Source organism: Parasteatoda tepidariorum, chromosome 11, assembly GCF_982258835.1.
Source record: "Parasteatoda tepidariorum strain Cologne lab strain chromosome 11, Ptep-v5.0, whole genome shotgun sequence".
Lineage (NCBI taxonomy): Eukaryota > Metazoa > Arthropoda > Arachnida > Araneae > Theridiidae > Parasteatoda > Parasteatoda tepidariorum.
Window position 1 is genome coordinate 56,104,888 of NC_141765.1, and position 15,659 is coordinate 56,120,546.

Consider the following 15,659-nt stretch of genomic DNA (forward strand, 5'->3'; position numbering starts at 1 on the left):
AGTTTTATATTTGAAGGGCTGGAGGCAATAAGTCACATTTTTCAAATTGTTCAGGAGAACATTGTCGGTTTGGAAAACACCACGGTTTTTATGTTGGCAGTAAGTGGTTACTTTACATTATAGGAATGTTTGGTGCATATTCCAGAAATTTTTAACTATCTGGAAGCATTACTAAGGAAACACTTAATGTAAAAATGTCCCCTTTGGAAAAAAAATAAGGCTTACCACTATGGTTCCTCAAGTCCTTCAATTATTACTGTATATAAACTTCAATAAATATTCCATCCCAGTAAGGAAACAGAGGCAAATTATATGAACTTAATCATGATAGCCTTTTAAATTAAGTTTATATCATTGTTACCCGATACAAAGAGCAAAAGAAACTCCTGAGTCAAACATCAGGACAATTTCTCATTCAAGGAGAACTTTTTGAGTTAAATCTACAAGGATTAAACAAAATTATGGAAACACTTCTCTCTTTTTTTTTTTTCTTCATATTTCTCAAGAAATACTCGAGAATTATTTTATAACATAAGAAGTGTTTATGACATGCGATTTCTCCTATATGTGCGCAGGAAACAATTTTTTTTTACTCGCAATTTTGGTAACTTATGAATTTGAATATCTTAAAAATTTAAAAAGTTTCTAACAATTTTCTAAGTAGGTTTTGTAAATTTGTAAAGAAAGCTTGGTAAGGTATGAGATTTTGCACAAATTTCATTTTGCACTGTTAAACAAGATTTATTAAAAATGACATCGGCATTATCTAGAACCACCCCCATGGGACGAAGCACCGAACAGCTAGTCCTATGGGCGTGAGTTCAAATCTTGGGGTGGTCTGTTATTATTTTATATTTTATTGCAGTAAAAATTTTTATATTTCCTTTTTTTACAGTACGGTTACTTTATTCAAATATTTTAGTTTCACTCTCTATTTCCCTGTATAAAGAAAGCTTCGGGACAGTATGAAGAATTTCTGCAGATTTCTTGTGTTTTCTGCATATACATAAAGGCCTATATTTCGCTTTTATACTAACCCATATTTTTTAAATTTTGCCGTATTGACTATTTTAATATAAGCAATTACGATTCCAAGCAGGAAATTCATGGACAGGTTAGTTCGGGGAAGAAAAAAAAATTGACTCTACATAAAGAACAAATTTGGTATTTTCGGAATTAAGTTTACTTTGTATCCAAAGTAACAATGTATGAGAAAGAAAATAAAAAAAAAAAATTTTTTTAATTTTTTTCAATCGACTTTTACATTTTGATGCACATGTACATTAAATGACCCAGTGTAAAATTTTTCAAAATACTTAGTATTGTATGTCTCAATTCCAGGCAATTGTATGACTTATAAATCGTTAAAAATTCATAATCAAAATATCAAGTATCCATTTACTGGTAGGAGCTATTCATTTTTAGGTATTATTTGAACCACCAAAACTTTAAAACAATAGTTTATAAATTTCCTTTATTCATTTTTTTTTTTTTTTTACATAAATTGCATTTTATAACAAGCATTTTAACATGTTCCTTTACCAAAAATTACAGATTTTAAAAATATTATGAACTTTCTAAAGAGAAGCTGTGCTTACTTGTCCATTCACTGATCGTTATACCCTTACTGTGTTTGAATAATCATTCAGTATTTTCAAAACCCAATGGTATGGATAGAATTGGACATTAAATTTGTGCAAGTGGGAATGAGGTGATTTGATCCGTTGCTCTTTTTAGGTTAGTTTTTTCTGATGCTTATTTTCCTCGATTCACAAAGCATGCTATTTTGAATATCATAGAACGTAATATCTAATTATAAAATTATGACGGCTTCGTTAAAAATTTTAAATTATGGTTCAGGAAGAAAAATGAAAATGAAGATCCCCTTATTCAACCAGTATTCATTTAAGCACAAGTCGTTCCCTAAAATAAAAATTTATAGTTTCCTTAGCAAAAACAGATTTTATAAAATCGCACTTTACAATTTATATATTAAAAAAAGAACGAAATTTTTAAACTTTGATGAAGGCTTTTTTTTATCCTACACAATATCACTCACAATACTATTCAATTTAAATCTTGTTGAGCTTCAAAAGTTAAACAAAAAATATAAATAAATTTCTAATTGTTTCTTGGAGGTTTCAGCATAAATATAACTTCAAAATACTATATTTAAAGATATATCTTTAAAATATAACTCAAAATTGATATTTATTTTATTTAATCATTTCGAATTTGGCTAATAAATAATATTTTATTCTAAATGTGTATCCTTAAAATCATCCGGCTCATTCCTAACTTAATGATTGACATGTACATGGAAAAAAATTATATGGACACTTTATTATTCAATCAAGTTAATCAATGAAATTTCACTCAATGTAAATGATTGTCGTCTATTTTCGAAGTATTTCAAACTATAGGAGTGCAACCTGCACTTTTAAATTATAGTAATTATTACAGTATAATTATCATATTTCAAATTTGTAAAAATCTTACATTTTTCAAAAATATTTTTAAATTATTAATTTTACTCTTCAGCTCAGAAAAGCTATTAATTTTGAAGTTTTCAATTATCAAATTATTGAGCCAATCTTACTGAAATAAATATTTGACTTTATCATTTAATTAATTAATTTTACGATTGTAAAACTTTTTCTTTCATTTTAAAATTTACAACGATAGCATAGATTTCATATAACATGAATATATTCTCATTTAACTATAAATTTTTTTAAAATAATACTTTTTAACCTTTATTTTTCCGTTCGTAAGATTGAGAGCAAATGATGCTTAATTTTTAATTAAATTCTTAATATTTTTAACAATTAAAAACTGAATATATTCAATTTATACATGTTACAAGGATTTTCCATATTACAATGAATAAAGTAAGAAAAAAAAATTTAAAATTTTAAATCCCGGGAATGATACTATTGAGATTATATAATCATGTTACATTATGTAAATTATTACTGAATTAATTTAAAAAGTTTTTTTTCTTTTCTTACTTAAATCAAATTTAATAATAATTTTTCGCAAAAAAAAATAGTCCCTGCAAAAAAATTTACTATTACGAAATTTTCAGAAAATTTTTTTAAAAATATTGTTTTTAGTTTTAGTAATTTCTTGACACGAAATGAAACAAAAAATAAAGAAACCAGAGGGTAACGATTATTATTATTATTATTTTTTTTTTTTTTTTTTTGTTATTATAACCCTCCTTCGTCTATGAAACGGTTTCTGTTTCAAACATTGTCAAGGTCAATTTTGACAATCATAACTCGCTGAGAAAGAGGGAAAGGAAGTTCGCCTACACATTTTTGGTTGCTCCAGTATTTCAAGGACTTAGAAAATTTCAGACTTTTTAAATCAGCGAGTAATTAATTTTAGAAAATTAATATCCCGACATAAATAAAGCGTGAGGTTAGCCATGTTGTTAGTGGTATCCCTTATTTGGCTATATCAATGGCTTATTTAGCTATAACTTTTTTTTTTAATTATTATCCTTGCCAATAATCTTCGTTTTGTTATCAGAGAGTTATCAATTTAAGAAAATTAATATCACGACTTAAATAAAGCGTAAGGTTAAACATGTTGTTAGTGATATCCCTTATTTGGCTATATCAATGTAAAATATCAACGTTGTTACTTTTTTGAGTAGCATCATAACATGCTTGCGGAGTTGTCCAAATTCGTTTTCAGTCGGACAATTCCTCTAATAAGTCGTACGAAGAATATTAATCTCTAGAAGAATATTAATCTCTTCTGCTAGGCGCCAAGCATTCTGTTTCGATCACAAATACTCACTAAATACGGTACACGCACTGCTGATCACCGTCGAAGAAGCAAGGAGTACCTGATTGATGAAAAATATTTTCAACCGAAATATTAACCAATCAGGCTCCAAATTTTTCATACGGTGATTGAAGGTGCGTGAACCACATTCAGGATATGATCAAATAAATAAGGGCTATATAAGCGAATACAGAGCACTTCATATGAGACAGAAATAAGCAGACGGAAAAGCTTCTAGCAATTCGTTGTTTGTAGTACTGTACTGTTTATTGTTATGGTTTTTGTGGAAACTGTCAAATGGGAAGAATTGACTTGTATCGCTAACTTTTTTTTAAAAATTATCTTTGTCAATAATTTTGTTTTGTTATCTTCGTATGTAATATCTAATTAACAGTATTATATTCATTCTACTGATATCCAATACTTCTAAAAGGTAAGTATTTTATGTTTTCATTTTAAAGAATAGTAAGAAAATATATCTGCTATTATAAATTAAACGGAAACTTAAAGCTGATTAATTAAAATTTTTTAGTGCAAGAGATGTATGAAAATGGGAAAATTATTTTTTGTTTAATGAAATTTATATTTATTTCATTTATTAAAAGCGTCATTTGGTCCTAAGCTGCGTTCTTTTACAAAATCTGTAGGATTTTAATCTCTTAAATTCCAGCTCTTTAAGGTCCTATAATGAGCATACATAAACTTTAAGTATAATTTTGTGTGAAATAACAGATGATTATGATAACTTGTAATTTTTATATTTAAAAATAAAACAATTGTGAAAAAATAATTAGTTTTGCATCCAGTTTTTCAAGATAATAATGTCAAAAGCGGCTTCATTTATTTCACTTAAAGTTGCTGTATTTTGAAAGGTATGGTCTAAATTAGAGGCAGATATCTTACTTATTTAATGAACTTTAATATTATGTGTTAAATATGAAAGATAACTTAAAACTTCATTACAGAAATTTCATATTACTATTCACTGTAAAATAGTCGCCTAAAATTTGTAGAGAATAAACCAGTGATAAATGAGAAACTAGAAAAACTTAATGTGTAAGATTTATTTGCATATCCAGTTACCTACTGTAGTTACCTGTGTGTGCAAAGTGAGTGCTCGTGACTACTCAAGTACAAAATCAACACTCAAGGGATGACTTGCCGACGAAAAACAGCAGCACATCTGTGTCAATGGTTGAAGGATGTCTGCGGACTTAGGCCCCAGGAAAGCACTGGTGTAAAAGCAAAGACTAGTCTGAGTGCCGCATGCACTGAAGTAACCACACAGCCATGCAAAGTTCTCCAACCAGAAGACAATAAAGAATTTTATTAAGATCTTTCAAGTATACAAAGACAACAATTGTAATAATACAGAGAGTAGTATAAAAGTAGAATTCAACAGATGGAAAAATATTACAAAGTTTAAGTTATTACAAAGTAATGCTTCATCATCACATTATTACATATCTTGAACAGTGGTGGGAAATTTGTACATATTCATGGAGAAGAGTTCCCTAGAACTCCTTCTGGAAGCAATAATTTGGAAAATTCTAGGAGTCTAATTCTTCAATGTCTAGGAAAATTCCTAGGTTAACTACAGGGTATCTGCGTACCTGGAATGTCATGAAAAATCATGGAAAGTCGTGAATTTCAGTATTGAACTAAATTTGTCATGAAATGTCATAATTGTAACTATTTTTTTTAAAAAAATCAGGGAAAGTCATGGATTTAGGTTGCCGAAAAATTTAATTTTTAAAATGGAATCCCCAAATTTCATGGTGTTTCGAATATCTTAATTTCTAACAAAATCCCCACTCACAGTCATATTTTATTAAAATATAAAATGTTTTTATCATGTTCTTTAAAAATTATGGTGTTCTTTCAAAAAATGAAAGAAAAAGCATCATTTCTGGAGTGAATTGTCTTTTAAAATTCTGTGATTTCAGAATTTTTATTATTATTATTATTTTTTTTTTTTATCAATTTAAAATCTATAAATAAGAAGATGTAGAGTATAACAGTTTTGGTAATACCTATCATTTCAATTAATGTTATTATAATGCCTTTTTAAATTTATTGTTCTGTTTTTGTCGGAAATAAAAGTAACTTAGTTAAGTCATGAAAAATTCTCGGAATTAGTCATGGAAAATCATGAATTTGAAAATCTAAAATTAAGCAGATACCTTGTAATTAGTTAGCATAAAAGTTAAGCTGAAACAGTAACATCTAGAATTTTGAAAAACTGAGTTATAACCAAATATAATGTTATTTTAAGTAACATTTACAAAAGTTTTGTAACAACGAGTAACTAAAATAAAAAGACATAGTTGTGCTTGTATAAAGTAGAATACATAATTTACAGTTGTAGTCGCATTGTCACTCAGTTCATCAACACAATGTCAAGTGCACATTGGTTTCGAAGGTTGTGAATTGTTTAAAAACGACTTAAAATAAACTGATCGTTTTTCCTTCGAAAAAATTCTCTCCTGATTACTTATTTTACATAATCCATGATTTTTGGTTTTTAAATAATTGTAATGCCTAGTAATATAACACTGACCCTAAATAATGGCCAGGTTTGAGAACAAAAAAAAAAAAAAAAAATTCATCACAAAAGAGGACCAACTCAAGCAGTATAACTCATTGCTACTCTCGGACAAACCACAATTTTTTTTTTTTTTTTTGTTAAATTTGTGCAAGATCAAAAAACATTTGGGGCAACACAAACATAAATTATGTATTGAGCAGATATAATGAAACATCTTGTTAGATTTGGTCAAAATATTTTATTAAAATGTTTTTTTTCTTGTGTTAATGATGAAATGATATGGATTTCAAAGTATCATTATTGGATTCTTTTTAGATTGCCAGTAATTATCAGGAAAAGACATGCAGAATAATTATCAAATGCAAAATACTGCAAATAGTCTTGAATTCTCCTGTAAAAATTTAAGAATGACATTAGTGTAGGAAAAATTTCTAATTGTAAGTATGGAACTGGGTATAATTATATTGTTCTATTATGTTTATTTATTTTTCTTTTTTAATTTTCTTAATCTCACTTATTTTCTTAAGGAAAAAGAACCTCTCGAACCATATAGATTGAGTATGTCAAAATCCGAATATTAAGTCAAAGGCTTTCGGGGTTTTCTTTGCACTGTACAGTGCTAAAAAACAAACAAACACCCATCCTGAATAACTTTTAATCAAATGATCACTTCATATCTTAGGAGTCAATCTTACTGGTTTGAAGAGATGAATTCAGATAGGCTAATTAATTAATGCAGACGATAGTTTAAATTGCAAAATCAGACACAAAACCATACTTTCTCTGAATAAGCATACCTTATTTGCAGGGTTCGTTGATTTAAATCACGATTTAAATCAACTAATTTTTTTTATCTATATATATTGATTTTAAAAGTTAAAAAACAGTGTTTTAAATTTTTGATACTTTTATTAGTATTAAAGTTTAATTTAAATAAATTGCTGCATTAATTAATTTTAGTTAACGAAATTACTTTCTTTGTGTGTGTTAAATTCCAACACATTTGAAATTACATTTTTAAAAATCTTTTGATTCTTGAGATTGAAAGTACAGATTAAAGTAAACATTTAATGCTGTCTCAATATAGACTTGCATAGCTGTAGAAAGTAATTAATAAACATGAATTTTTTTCAAAAAATAATACAAATATTAATTTAAATTCTACCTTTCGAATGAAAAAGCGTGAATTAAAATCTACATCATATTTTATTGGTGGAAAATGTATATTTCTGAAGCTTGAGGTTATATTAAAAAGAAATTACCCTAATAGGCCAAAAATAGAAAAAGAAAAAAAAAGGGCTGATGAATTCAGATGTTTTTTTCCTAATATAGTGTCATTCTTCCCTTTCAAACTCTTTCAAAGTCTATTTGATGCAGTAGGGTTATTAACTGGTATTTTTTTCTCATAATATGTTTACAGTATCTTTGACATTATCTGATTGAAAAAAAATTCCAATGAGTACATAAATTTTCTAAATTTTTTTTTAGCTTAACTTATCTATTTTGATATAGAATTAAAAATGAATATTTTAATATAAAAATATGTAGATTAAATATTTATTTATTTTTTGATGAATGACTGCATTTATAAACACAGTCTGCTACATTTATTTTGTCATTTTAAAAATCAAGAGAAAAAAAAGAAATCACAATTTTAAATTAAAGTTATGGTTTGCTAACTGAAACTTTGTTTTAATAGTTAAAGTACAGGGGTCTGTCCAAGCCAAATTTACTACTGTTTAACGGTACCTTTACAAATTCAACTTTATTATAAATGATAGAATAGTCACACAAAATACTTTTCCTTAAAATTTTATTTTTGTGTCTCGTAAGAAATGATAAATCCATATTTTTACTATATTTGTGTTGATTTTTTAATATAATTTTTAATTTTCACAAAATAGGTACCTCTCAGAAAAACCCAGAAGTATTTTTTAAATTCTCTATTTCATCTAGTCTTTAAATTTTAACCATGCATTTGTTTCAAAATGGTTGCTATGCATTCAAAGCCATGTATTATAAAAAAAAATTATTTTAGTTAGAGCTTCTAAAATATTGTTACAATATAGTTTTAATATTAAGTTAATTTGATTAAACATTTATAACTTTTTTTTAATCATAAATTAAAGTTCTTACAGTGTATTTGATTAAAAATCAAAAAAATCTGATTTAAATAAAAAAAATCCGATTTAAATAAAAAAAATCTGATTCTTTTGATTTTTTTTTAAAAAATCATGAACCCTGCTTATTTGCAACAGATTCAGATTTTTGACCCCCAAAACATAGGGGGTAGCCGCTATCTAGGAAATATGATCTGTATAGTTTGGTAAGGAGAGCAATCCAAAGTTTGAATCCCTTAATGTTAATATTACTTCTTGCATATTTCACCATATCTCCATAACTTTTTAAGTGAGTTTAAAAATTTTTGCACACAATTATAAAATTTGTTTATCCAAACATATTTTCATGCAAAATATAAACTTTAATAAATATTTATAATTTTTTTATTATTTTATCTAATTATTGTTGAAATACTTTGAATTGTAAGGTATTCAATTTTTTACATTATTTTAAAGTAGGTAATTTTAAATTGCAAAATGCATAATTGGAGCAAAACCGGTTGAATAGTTCCTGAGAAAGCAAAATTTTAAATATGAGACTTTTTTAAAATTCGATTGCTCAGGAGCAATTCGATCAATTTTGATCAAATTTTGTATTTTGCCTTGTAAAATTAGATACTACAAAAATTGTATGAATAATTGCTAAAATTTATTTTTTGCTTGGAATTATCTTTAAATAAATGAATTTTGTTTAAAAATTCATCAACAAAAAATTAAAAAAATTATAAAATTCATTTAATTAAAATCTCGAGATATGGCAAAATAAGCAAATAGTAAAATTACCATTGAGAAGACCAAACTTTCAACCGTTCTCCTGACCAAATAAAAAATAATTTTTTTGTTTCAAATAGCACTATGCGTGTCTTTTAAGTCAATTCTTAGAATATTAAATAAAAATTTCTTACGAAATTGAACATTTGTAGAAATAAAAATGTCTTGAAAATTAGCTTTTATAGCATAAAAATACTTTAAATATAGATCAATATATGCTAGCAAATGTTTCTAGTAGCACTATAGTTCTAAAGTTGTATTAAAGGACACATAACAATAATATAAAGAGAAACTTAAAATTTTTCAAGAATTACTTGTACCGATAATAATATAAAAGCTTAAAGTTTAAAAGTAAATTACTAGAAGTGTAGATTGCTCAGAATCCTTCCTTGTTTTATTTTATAAATAATATGATTTTCTTTTATCTTCCCAATTTAGACTATTTTATTTAAAAATTAAAAAAATTACAATAGATACTGCAAAATTTATAAAAAAGATAAAATTATTGATATAATATTTGGGCGATTCTCATGCAAAGTGAGCTACAAATTTCTGAATTATTCTGCTAAATAACACTAGACTGTTAATGTGTTAAAATGTAAGTTCTCTCTTGAAATTTTTTTAGAGTGGTATCCATCAATACTACTATGTCCTATTATTGTAATGGAGCCCTTTTTGGGGGGTATACAGTATCCTTTTCAGTTTTTAGCACCATGTTAATTTTAAGGTCTAAACCCTGAAAAAAAATTTTACTACTATCATAACAATCCATAAATATTATAGTTAAAAATATCATTTTAAAAATTACACCTTTTTTGACAACTAAGAAAGAATATTTAGGTGCCATTGACACCTGATTGTCACATTCTAATTTCTAACCCTGAACGGAAGGAGTTTTGAAAATAAGAAGAGTTTTCTATTTACAATTTCAATGGTTTAGAATAGTTTTTAAATGTTCTATAAAGGTCTAAAGTTTTCATTTTTTAACAGTATCTGTATATTAAGTACATACTTTTAACTTACAACCAAAATCTTTACTAATTTAAAAGATGCACTAGCTTGAGATTAATCTCAACTTTTACCTATTACAGGTTGTGTTCATACAAGCAATCTCAAAAGAGCCCTTATCATTACTACTATGACTCTTAGTTTCTCACTTTGAAATGCTTTAGAACTTAATTTGACAGGCTTTTGTGCATCGAATTTGATTAAAATTAGAAGCTCTAAAATAAGAATGGGTTCCAAATTTTGCTTATTTATATTTTTACATTGTATTTAAAAAAGTATTCATAAATATGTTTTACATTATTGTTTAGATAATCATGGGAGAGGCAGAACCATCTCAGAATACTAATGAGAAATTTGTCTCTCAGTGTCATGCTCAGCAGAGTCTAAACAGAATGAGAGATCTATGTTTAGCTGACAAACTTACTGATATCACCCTTGTTGTTTCCAATATTGAAATAACTGCACATCGTCTTGTTCTTTCTTCTGCCAGTGATTATTTTTATGCAATGTTCACAAGTGATCTCATGGAAGCTACTCTGAGTCGCATACCAATGGAAGGCACTGATCCTATTGCTTTACAAGCATTGGTTGAATTTTGCTATACTGGTAACTATACTTATATTGTCTTTTGATTATTACCTCATTGATTTTTCTTTAGCAAATTAAACAGGCTTCTTATTTTTATATTTTGTTAATTTTGAATGTAATTTTTTAATTCTTATGATTATTAAGCTTCTTAAGCTACTTTAATTTAAGAACAAGAAGAAAAAAAAAACAATTTCTTATGTAACATGATTTTCTCACTAAAATATTTAAATGAGTCTGTTATTATTGTGCAGAACTAGAAAGTTTTATATTCAAACAGTGAGGTCAAACATGCATTTATATGTTGATTTTAAGACAGGAGAATGAACTTGATAATGAGTAGTGAATTTTTTTTTGTCAATATTCTTTAGCTACTTCATCTAATCCGACTGGTGGATTTATTTTATATCACTTTCTGAGAGTGATATGAGAGTCTCATATTAATTTGAAAAAAAATAACCTAAATGTTTTTTTATTAATACATAGAAATAAGCGATGAATTATATTACTATGTTTTAATATTGGTTGAATTAAAAATTATTAAAGGATAGTGTTCGGTAAAAATTCCTTATAAAAAGTAAACAAAATCCACAGTCCAATTTTTTTTTTTTTTTTTTGTATAAACATGGTTTTATCAGTTTAAAACAGAGTTTTTTCTTGGTTTATTTTAAACTAAGAGTTGAATACTTTAAGCTTAAGTAAAATATTCAACTTTTACTAAATCGTTCAAAAGAGTTTTGCAGGAACCATTTTTATTTATTGAATAATCTTATCAATTGACATTTAAAAGTTCAAAATTAGTATCTTCTTTAGTTCCATAACTATGCTAACATGATAAAAAGAAGAATCATTACTGATTATTTTAAATATGCTTTTATATTACTTAACTTCAATAAATACTCAATATCTTTGTTATTTTAGTATTGCATGTTAAAATACCTTATAACAGTGATTCTCCTCCAAGCTATTAAATCAATGAAAATTTTTAATGAGATGTTTAAGGCATTATATTTCTGTTATTAAAAAAGGTTGAAAACAATAGTATGATGAAAAAGAATAAAAACTACGAATTGGCACACATAAAGTAGTAAAGCTATGTTTTAAGACTAATGATTTAATAATAAATAAAGAATAAATACTTTTTTCATTTATTTTAACATAATGGAATTTTATTTTTAACAATATCTTATTAACACGATGTCAATGTCAAGGGTGAAAATGTTGTAAAGAAATGTAATTTACAGTAGTTTTACAATTTTAATCTCCAATTTGGAATTCAGGTCATCCTTTAAAATTCTGATTGAACAGCTGACTTAATTTTTCTATATTAAATTGTATACAGAACTAATAGATTTTTCATAAAGATGATGCTTTTAAATCAGAAGATTTTTCAATTATTTTATGTAAGAGAGTTTTCAAACTATTTTGTTATCTCATTTCTGATTTAGCTTTACATATAATAATTATTTATAATTTTTTTTTTTAAAAATTTCTTCTTGATTTGCTTTAACTTACTTTTAAGTATATTTTTTAAGCTTATACAGTCAAACTTCGTTAATATCGACTCGAAGGACCGAAAATTTGTTCTTATTAAAAGTAGTTCAAGTTATCTGTTCAGAAATATGTTTGAGGAAAATTGTACTATGTACAGATATTTTCTATTATCTATATCTGGTATCAATTTGCATTTTATAATCTTACATTTTTATTGCGAATATATAAATTAATATATACATTTTATTTCAGTAAATGTTTTTATTTTGGGCTTTATATTAATTAAATAACTTCTATGTATCTCATAATAAATACAACCTGTTACTTTAAAAAATAAAATAAAGTTATAAAGGAAGAAAAAAATACATTTCAGATAAAATTCAAAAAGTGAACTTTTGGTACTTTTTTTTCTTCTTTACACTCACACCTATATTTATATTAGAGTATAAAAGGGTTTATGGTGTTTGCTGTATTGGCCCCTCTCCCTCAATAAATTCAATTCACACAACTTTTTCATTTGAGTGCTGTAATGCTGAGCATTCAAAGAACCTTTTATAGATTAAGAACAGCGAGTGATCAGTTTTCTTGTCTATCAGATGGAAAATAAATTTTCTGTTCACATTTAAAGTACATTTTTTCCCTAGGGTAATGAAATTTGAGTTCACCTTAACAGATATTTCATATTAAACGTACTTTAAAGTATTATATTCGAACAGAATTTGACGGGAATTGAAAATTAGTTCACGTAAAAAGAAATTCATGTTAAGCGTGTTCATGTTAACAAGGCTCAACTGTGTAACCAACCTTTAAAGTTATAAATAGTACTATTTATGAATTGATAATTACTTCAATAAAAATTAAACTTTATTTCCCACTCAGTACAATAGTTGCTTTTGCTTGAAAAAAATAGATTATCTTTACTAACACAATGACCGAAATAGGAACTTCTAAGTTATTAGCCTGTAAATTAGCCAAATTGTGAAATTCTTAGCTAAAAGCAAATCTTAACAATTAATGATTATTTTTTTCTTATAGAAAACTTCAAATCAGAATACAAATTTACTGTTAATTTAACTATTTTATGAAATGCAAATTCAAATATAGGGTAATTTTGCAGTTGGGGAGGAGTAAATGAGCAATGAATGGGAGAGATGATGAGCAATGTTTTATCGTTTTTGAGGAAAAGAAATGGGAATAGGTTGGAATTTTAAAGTAGAGCAGTAATATAAGGATGAACTTGGAGCAACATTTGACATTTTTTTTATTTTTATTTATTCTGACATCTTTTAAAAAAGTACATTTCGTTTTAAATAAAACCTTTAATTCTTTTAGTCTTTTTTTTTTTTTTTTACGGTCAAGACCTAATTGAAATCACCCAAGGAGAGAAAATCATGGTAGAAATTAGGTTGTTTATATTATTTGATTCTGCTTAATTTTGTTTTATTAATTTTTATACTACTCTCTGAGCTTTTTTCTAGAAATTTTGTTTAACACGTTCATTGTCAGCCGAGTACAGGGGGTTATTATATTATATATCTATCATTGAAGAGTAGTAATCAATAAAGATTATTTTCTTAGATTATTAATTAGATTTTCTTATTTTAGCAACCATTTTAACTTTAAAATTTTACAATAAGTTTGTTTTAATAAAGAATATTTATTTGTCATGAGAAAGAATATTTTCTGCAAAAATAGTTGGATGATATTATGCATCTTGCTTATACTAAATCTGTTTTTTGACCTAAACTGTATAAAAAGATTGCCGCATGATATCTCATGACCTGGTTAACGAAGGTGCTAATATGCAATTTATATTAGTTTGTTTCATGCTTACATAATCTCGTTTATTGGTTACATTATTTTGACCTAATATAATTCTAATTTGTTATATAATGTATCTAACGGAAATTACTGTAATCGAATTAAAAAATATACATAATTTGTTTAGTAAAATTCATGTTGGCGTAATTTTCTGGATCAAGAAGAATGTATATTTTTCGCTAGCCAATACTTTTACAATATTAATTATCCCATTTACCAATTAGAGGTACAAATAATATAATATGAGGAAATGTAATAACCCTTTTAAAATAAAACACTTATTTCCAAATGCTTCACTTATATCATGAAGTGAAGTTTTGTATTCATCAGTGGTAGGCATTCCTAGATGGTATCTGTAGTAGAAGTTAGCAATACTAAAAATCAGATCCAGTCAGACTATAAGTATGCCCCATATTTTGCCTGCAGACTTTTATACGATATCTTGGTCTCCAATCATTAATTTTTGTTTATTTTTGCGTCAAACTTAATTTGAGTTGTTTTCACGCACATTTGGATTCAATTAGACGTCTTCTCCCACATGTGCATCATCTGTTTACGTATGTACGCTACAAAAAATTCAGAACACATTATTAAAGTGTATTTATTTCCGATTGATTTAATTTTTAACTGTGGTGAAAAGTAGATGCAGTGAGAATGATCCCAAAGCAATATGGATCAGTCTCAGCTGAGAGAATCGTTCTTGAAAGAAGAAATCTTTTGTGAGCATCATGAAATTAAGTAATTCCGTTATTGGTTCCTGTAAGAAAAGTAAAAAAGTGTATCATGTGCAGTTTAGATCGTTAGATATGTTGGAAAAGAAAGTTAATAAGAAGTATTTAATTTCTTTAATCAATATTCGAACGAATTTCCTTGTATAATATCTTCTAAAAAGGAAATTAGTTATACATTTTGCACTAATTCTGCAGGAGTTTTCAATCTTCTATGAAGGAAAATGTGACGTAACAGCATATTTATAGCAACAAAAACATGTTAAATTGGAAAAAAATAATTGCACAAAATAAAACTATTAAAGTTTCTAAATATGATTGTGAAGTTATTAAAGCAGAGGCGTTATTTTCAAATTTTATAACTATTAATTTGTGCCAGTGTTAAAATTTCCGTACTTGTAAGTACAAGTAAATTACTAATTTTCTGTATTTATGTATGTATGTATGTATCTATATATATATATATATATATATATATATATATATATATATATATATATATATATATATATATATATATATATATACATACAGTGAATTCGCGATAACTCGAATCTGATAGGAGACTTCGACATATCGGAAGTTCGACTTACCGTTAATTTGGGTTTTGGACTTTCAAAATATTGTCGGATTATTTAATTAATGCTTATTTATTAATTACAAATCTTCTAAATGCTTACAATATTTAAGATCCTTTTTCTGACAAGCCATTTACGATACGACTGTTTGAAGCACTTTATGATACCCTGGTCCATCGGCTGCAACTTTGCTGTTGTGTTTGGCGGG

The 15,659-nt window shown here is 26.3% G+C and overlaps 1 protein-coding gene across 2 annotated transcripts in view; it reads left to right on the top strand.

Annotated features, from left to right (window-relative positions):
* Positions 1–4,042: 4,042 nt before the first annotated feature.
* LOC107445923 (kelch-like protein 5) overlaps positions 4,043–15,659 on the top strand; it is a 44,001-nt gene continuing 32,384 nt past the window's right edge. For both annotated transcript variants that reach the window (XM_043050408.3, XM_071187969.2), the window contains exons 1-3: positions 4,043–4,231; positions 6,662–6,783; positions 10,554–10,851. In XM_043050408.3, coding sequence (XP_042906342.2) covers positions 10,560–10,851 — 292 coding nt within the window. In that variant the 5' untranslated portion in view covers positions 4,043–4,231; positions 6,662–6,783; positions 10,554–10,559. The remainder of the gene's footprint in view (positions 4,232–6,661; positions 6,784–10,553; positions 10,852–15,659) is intronic.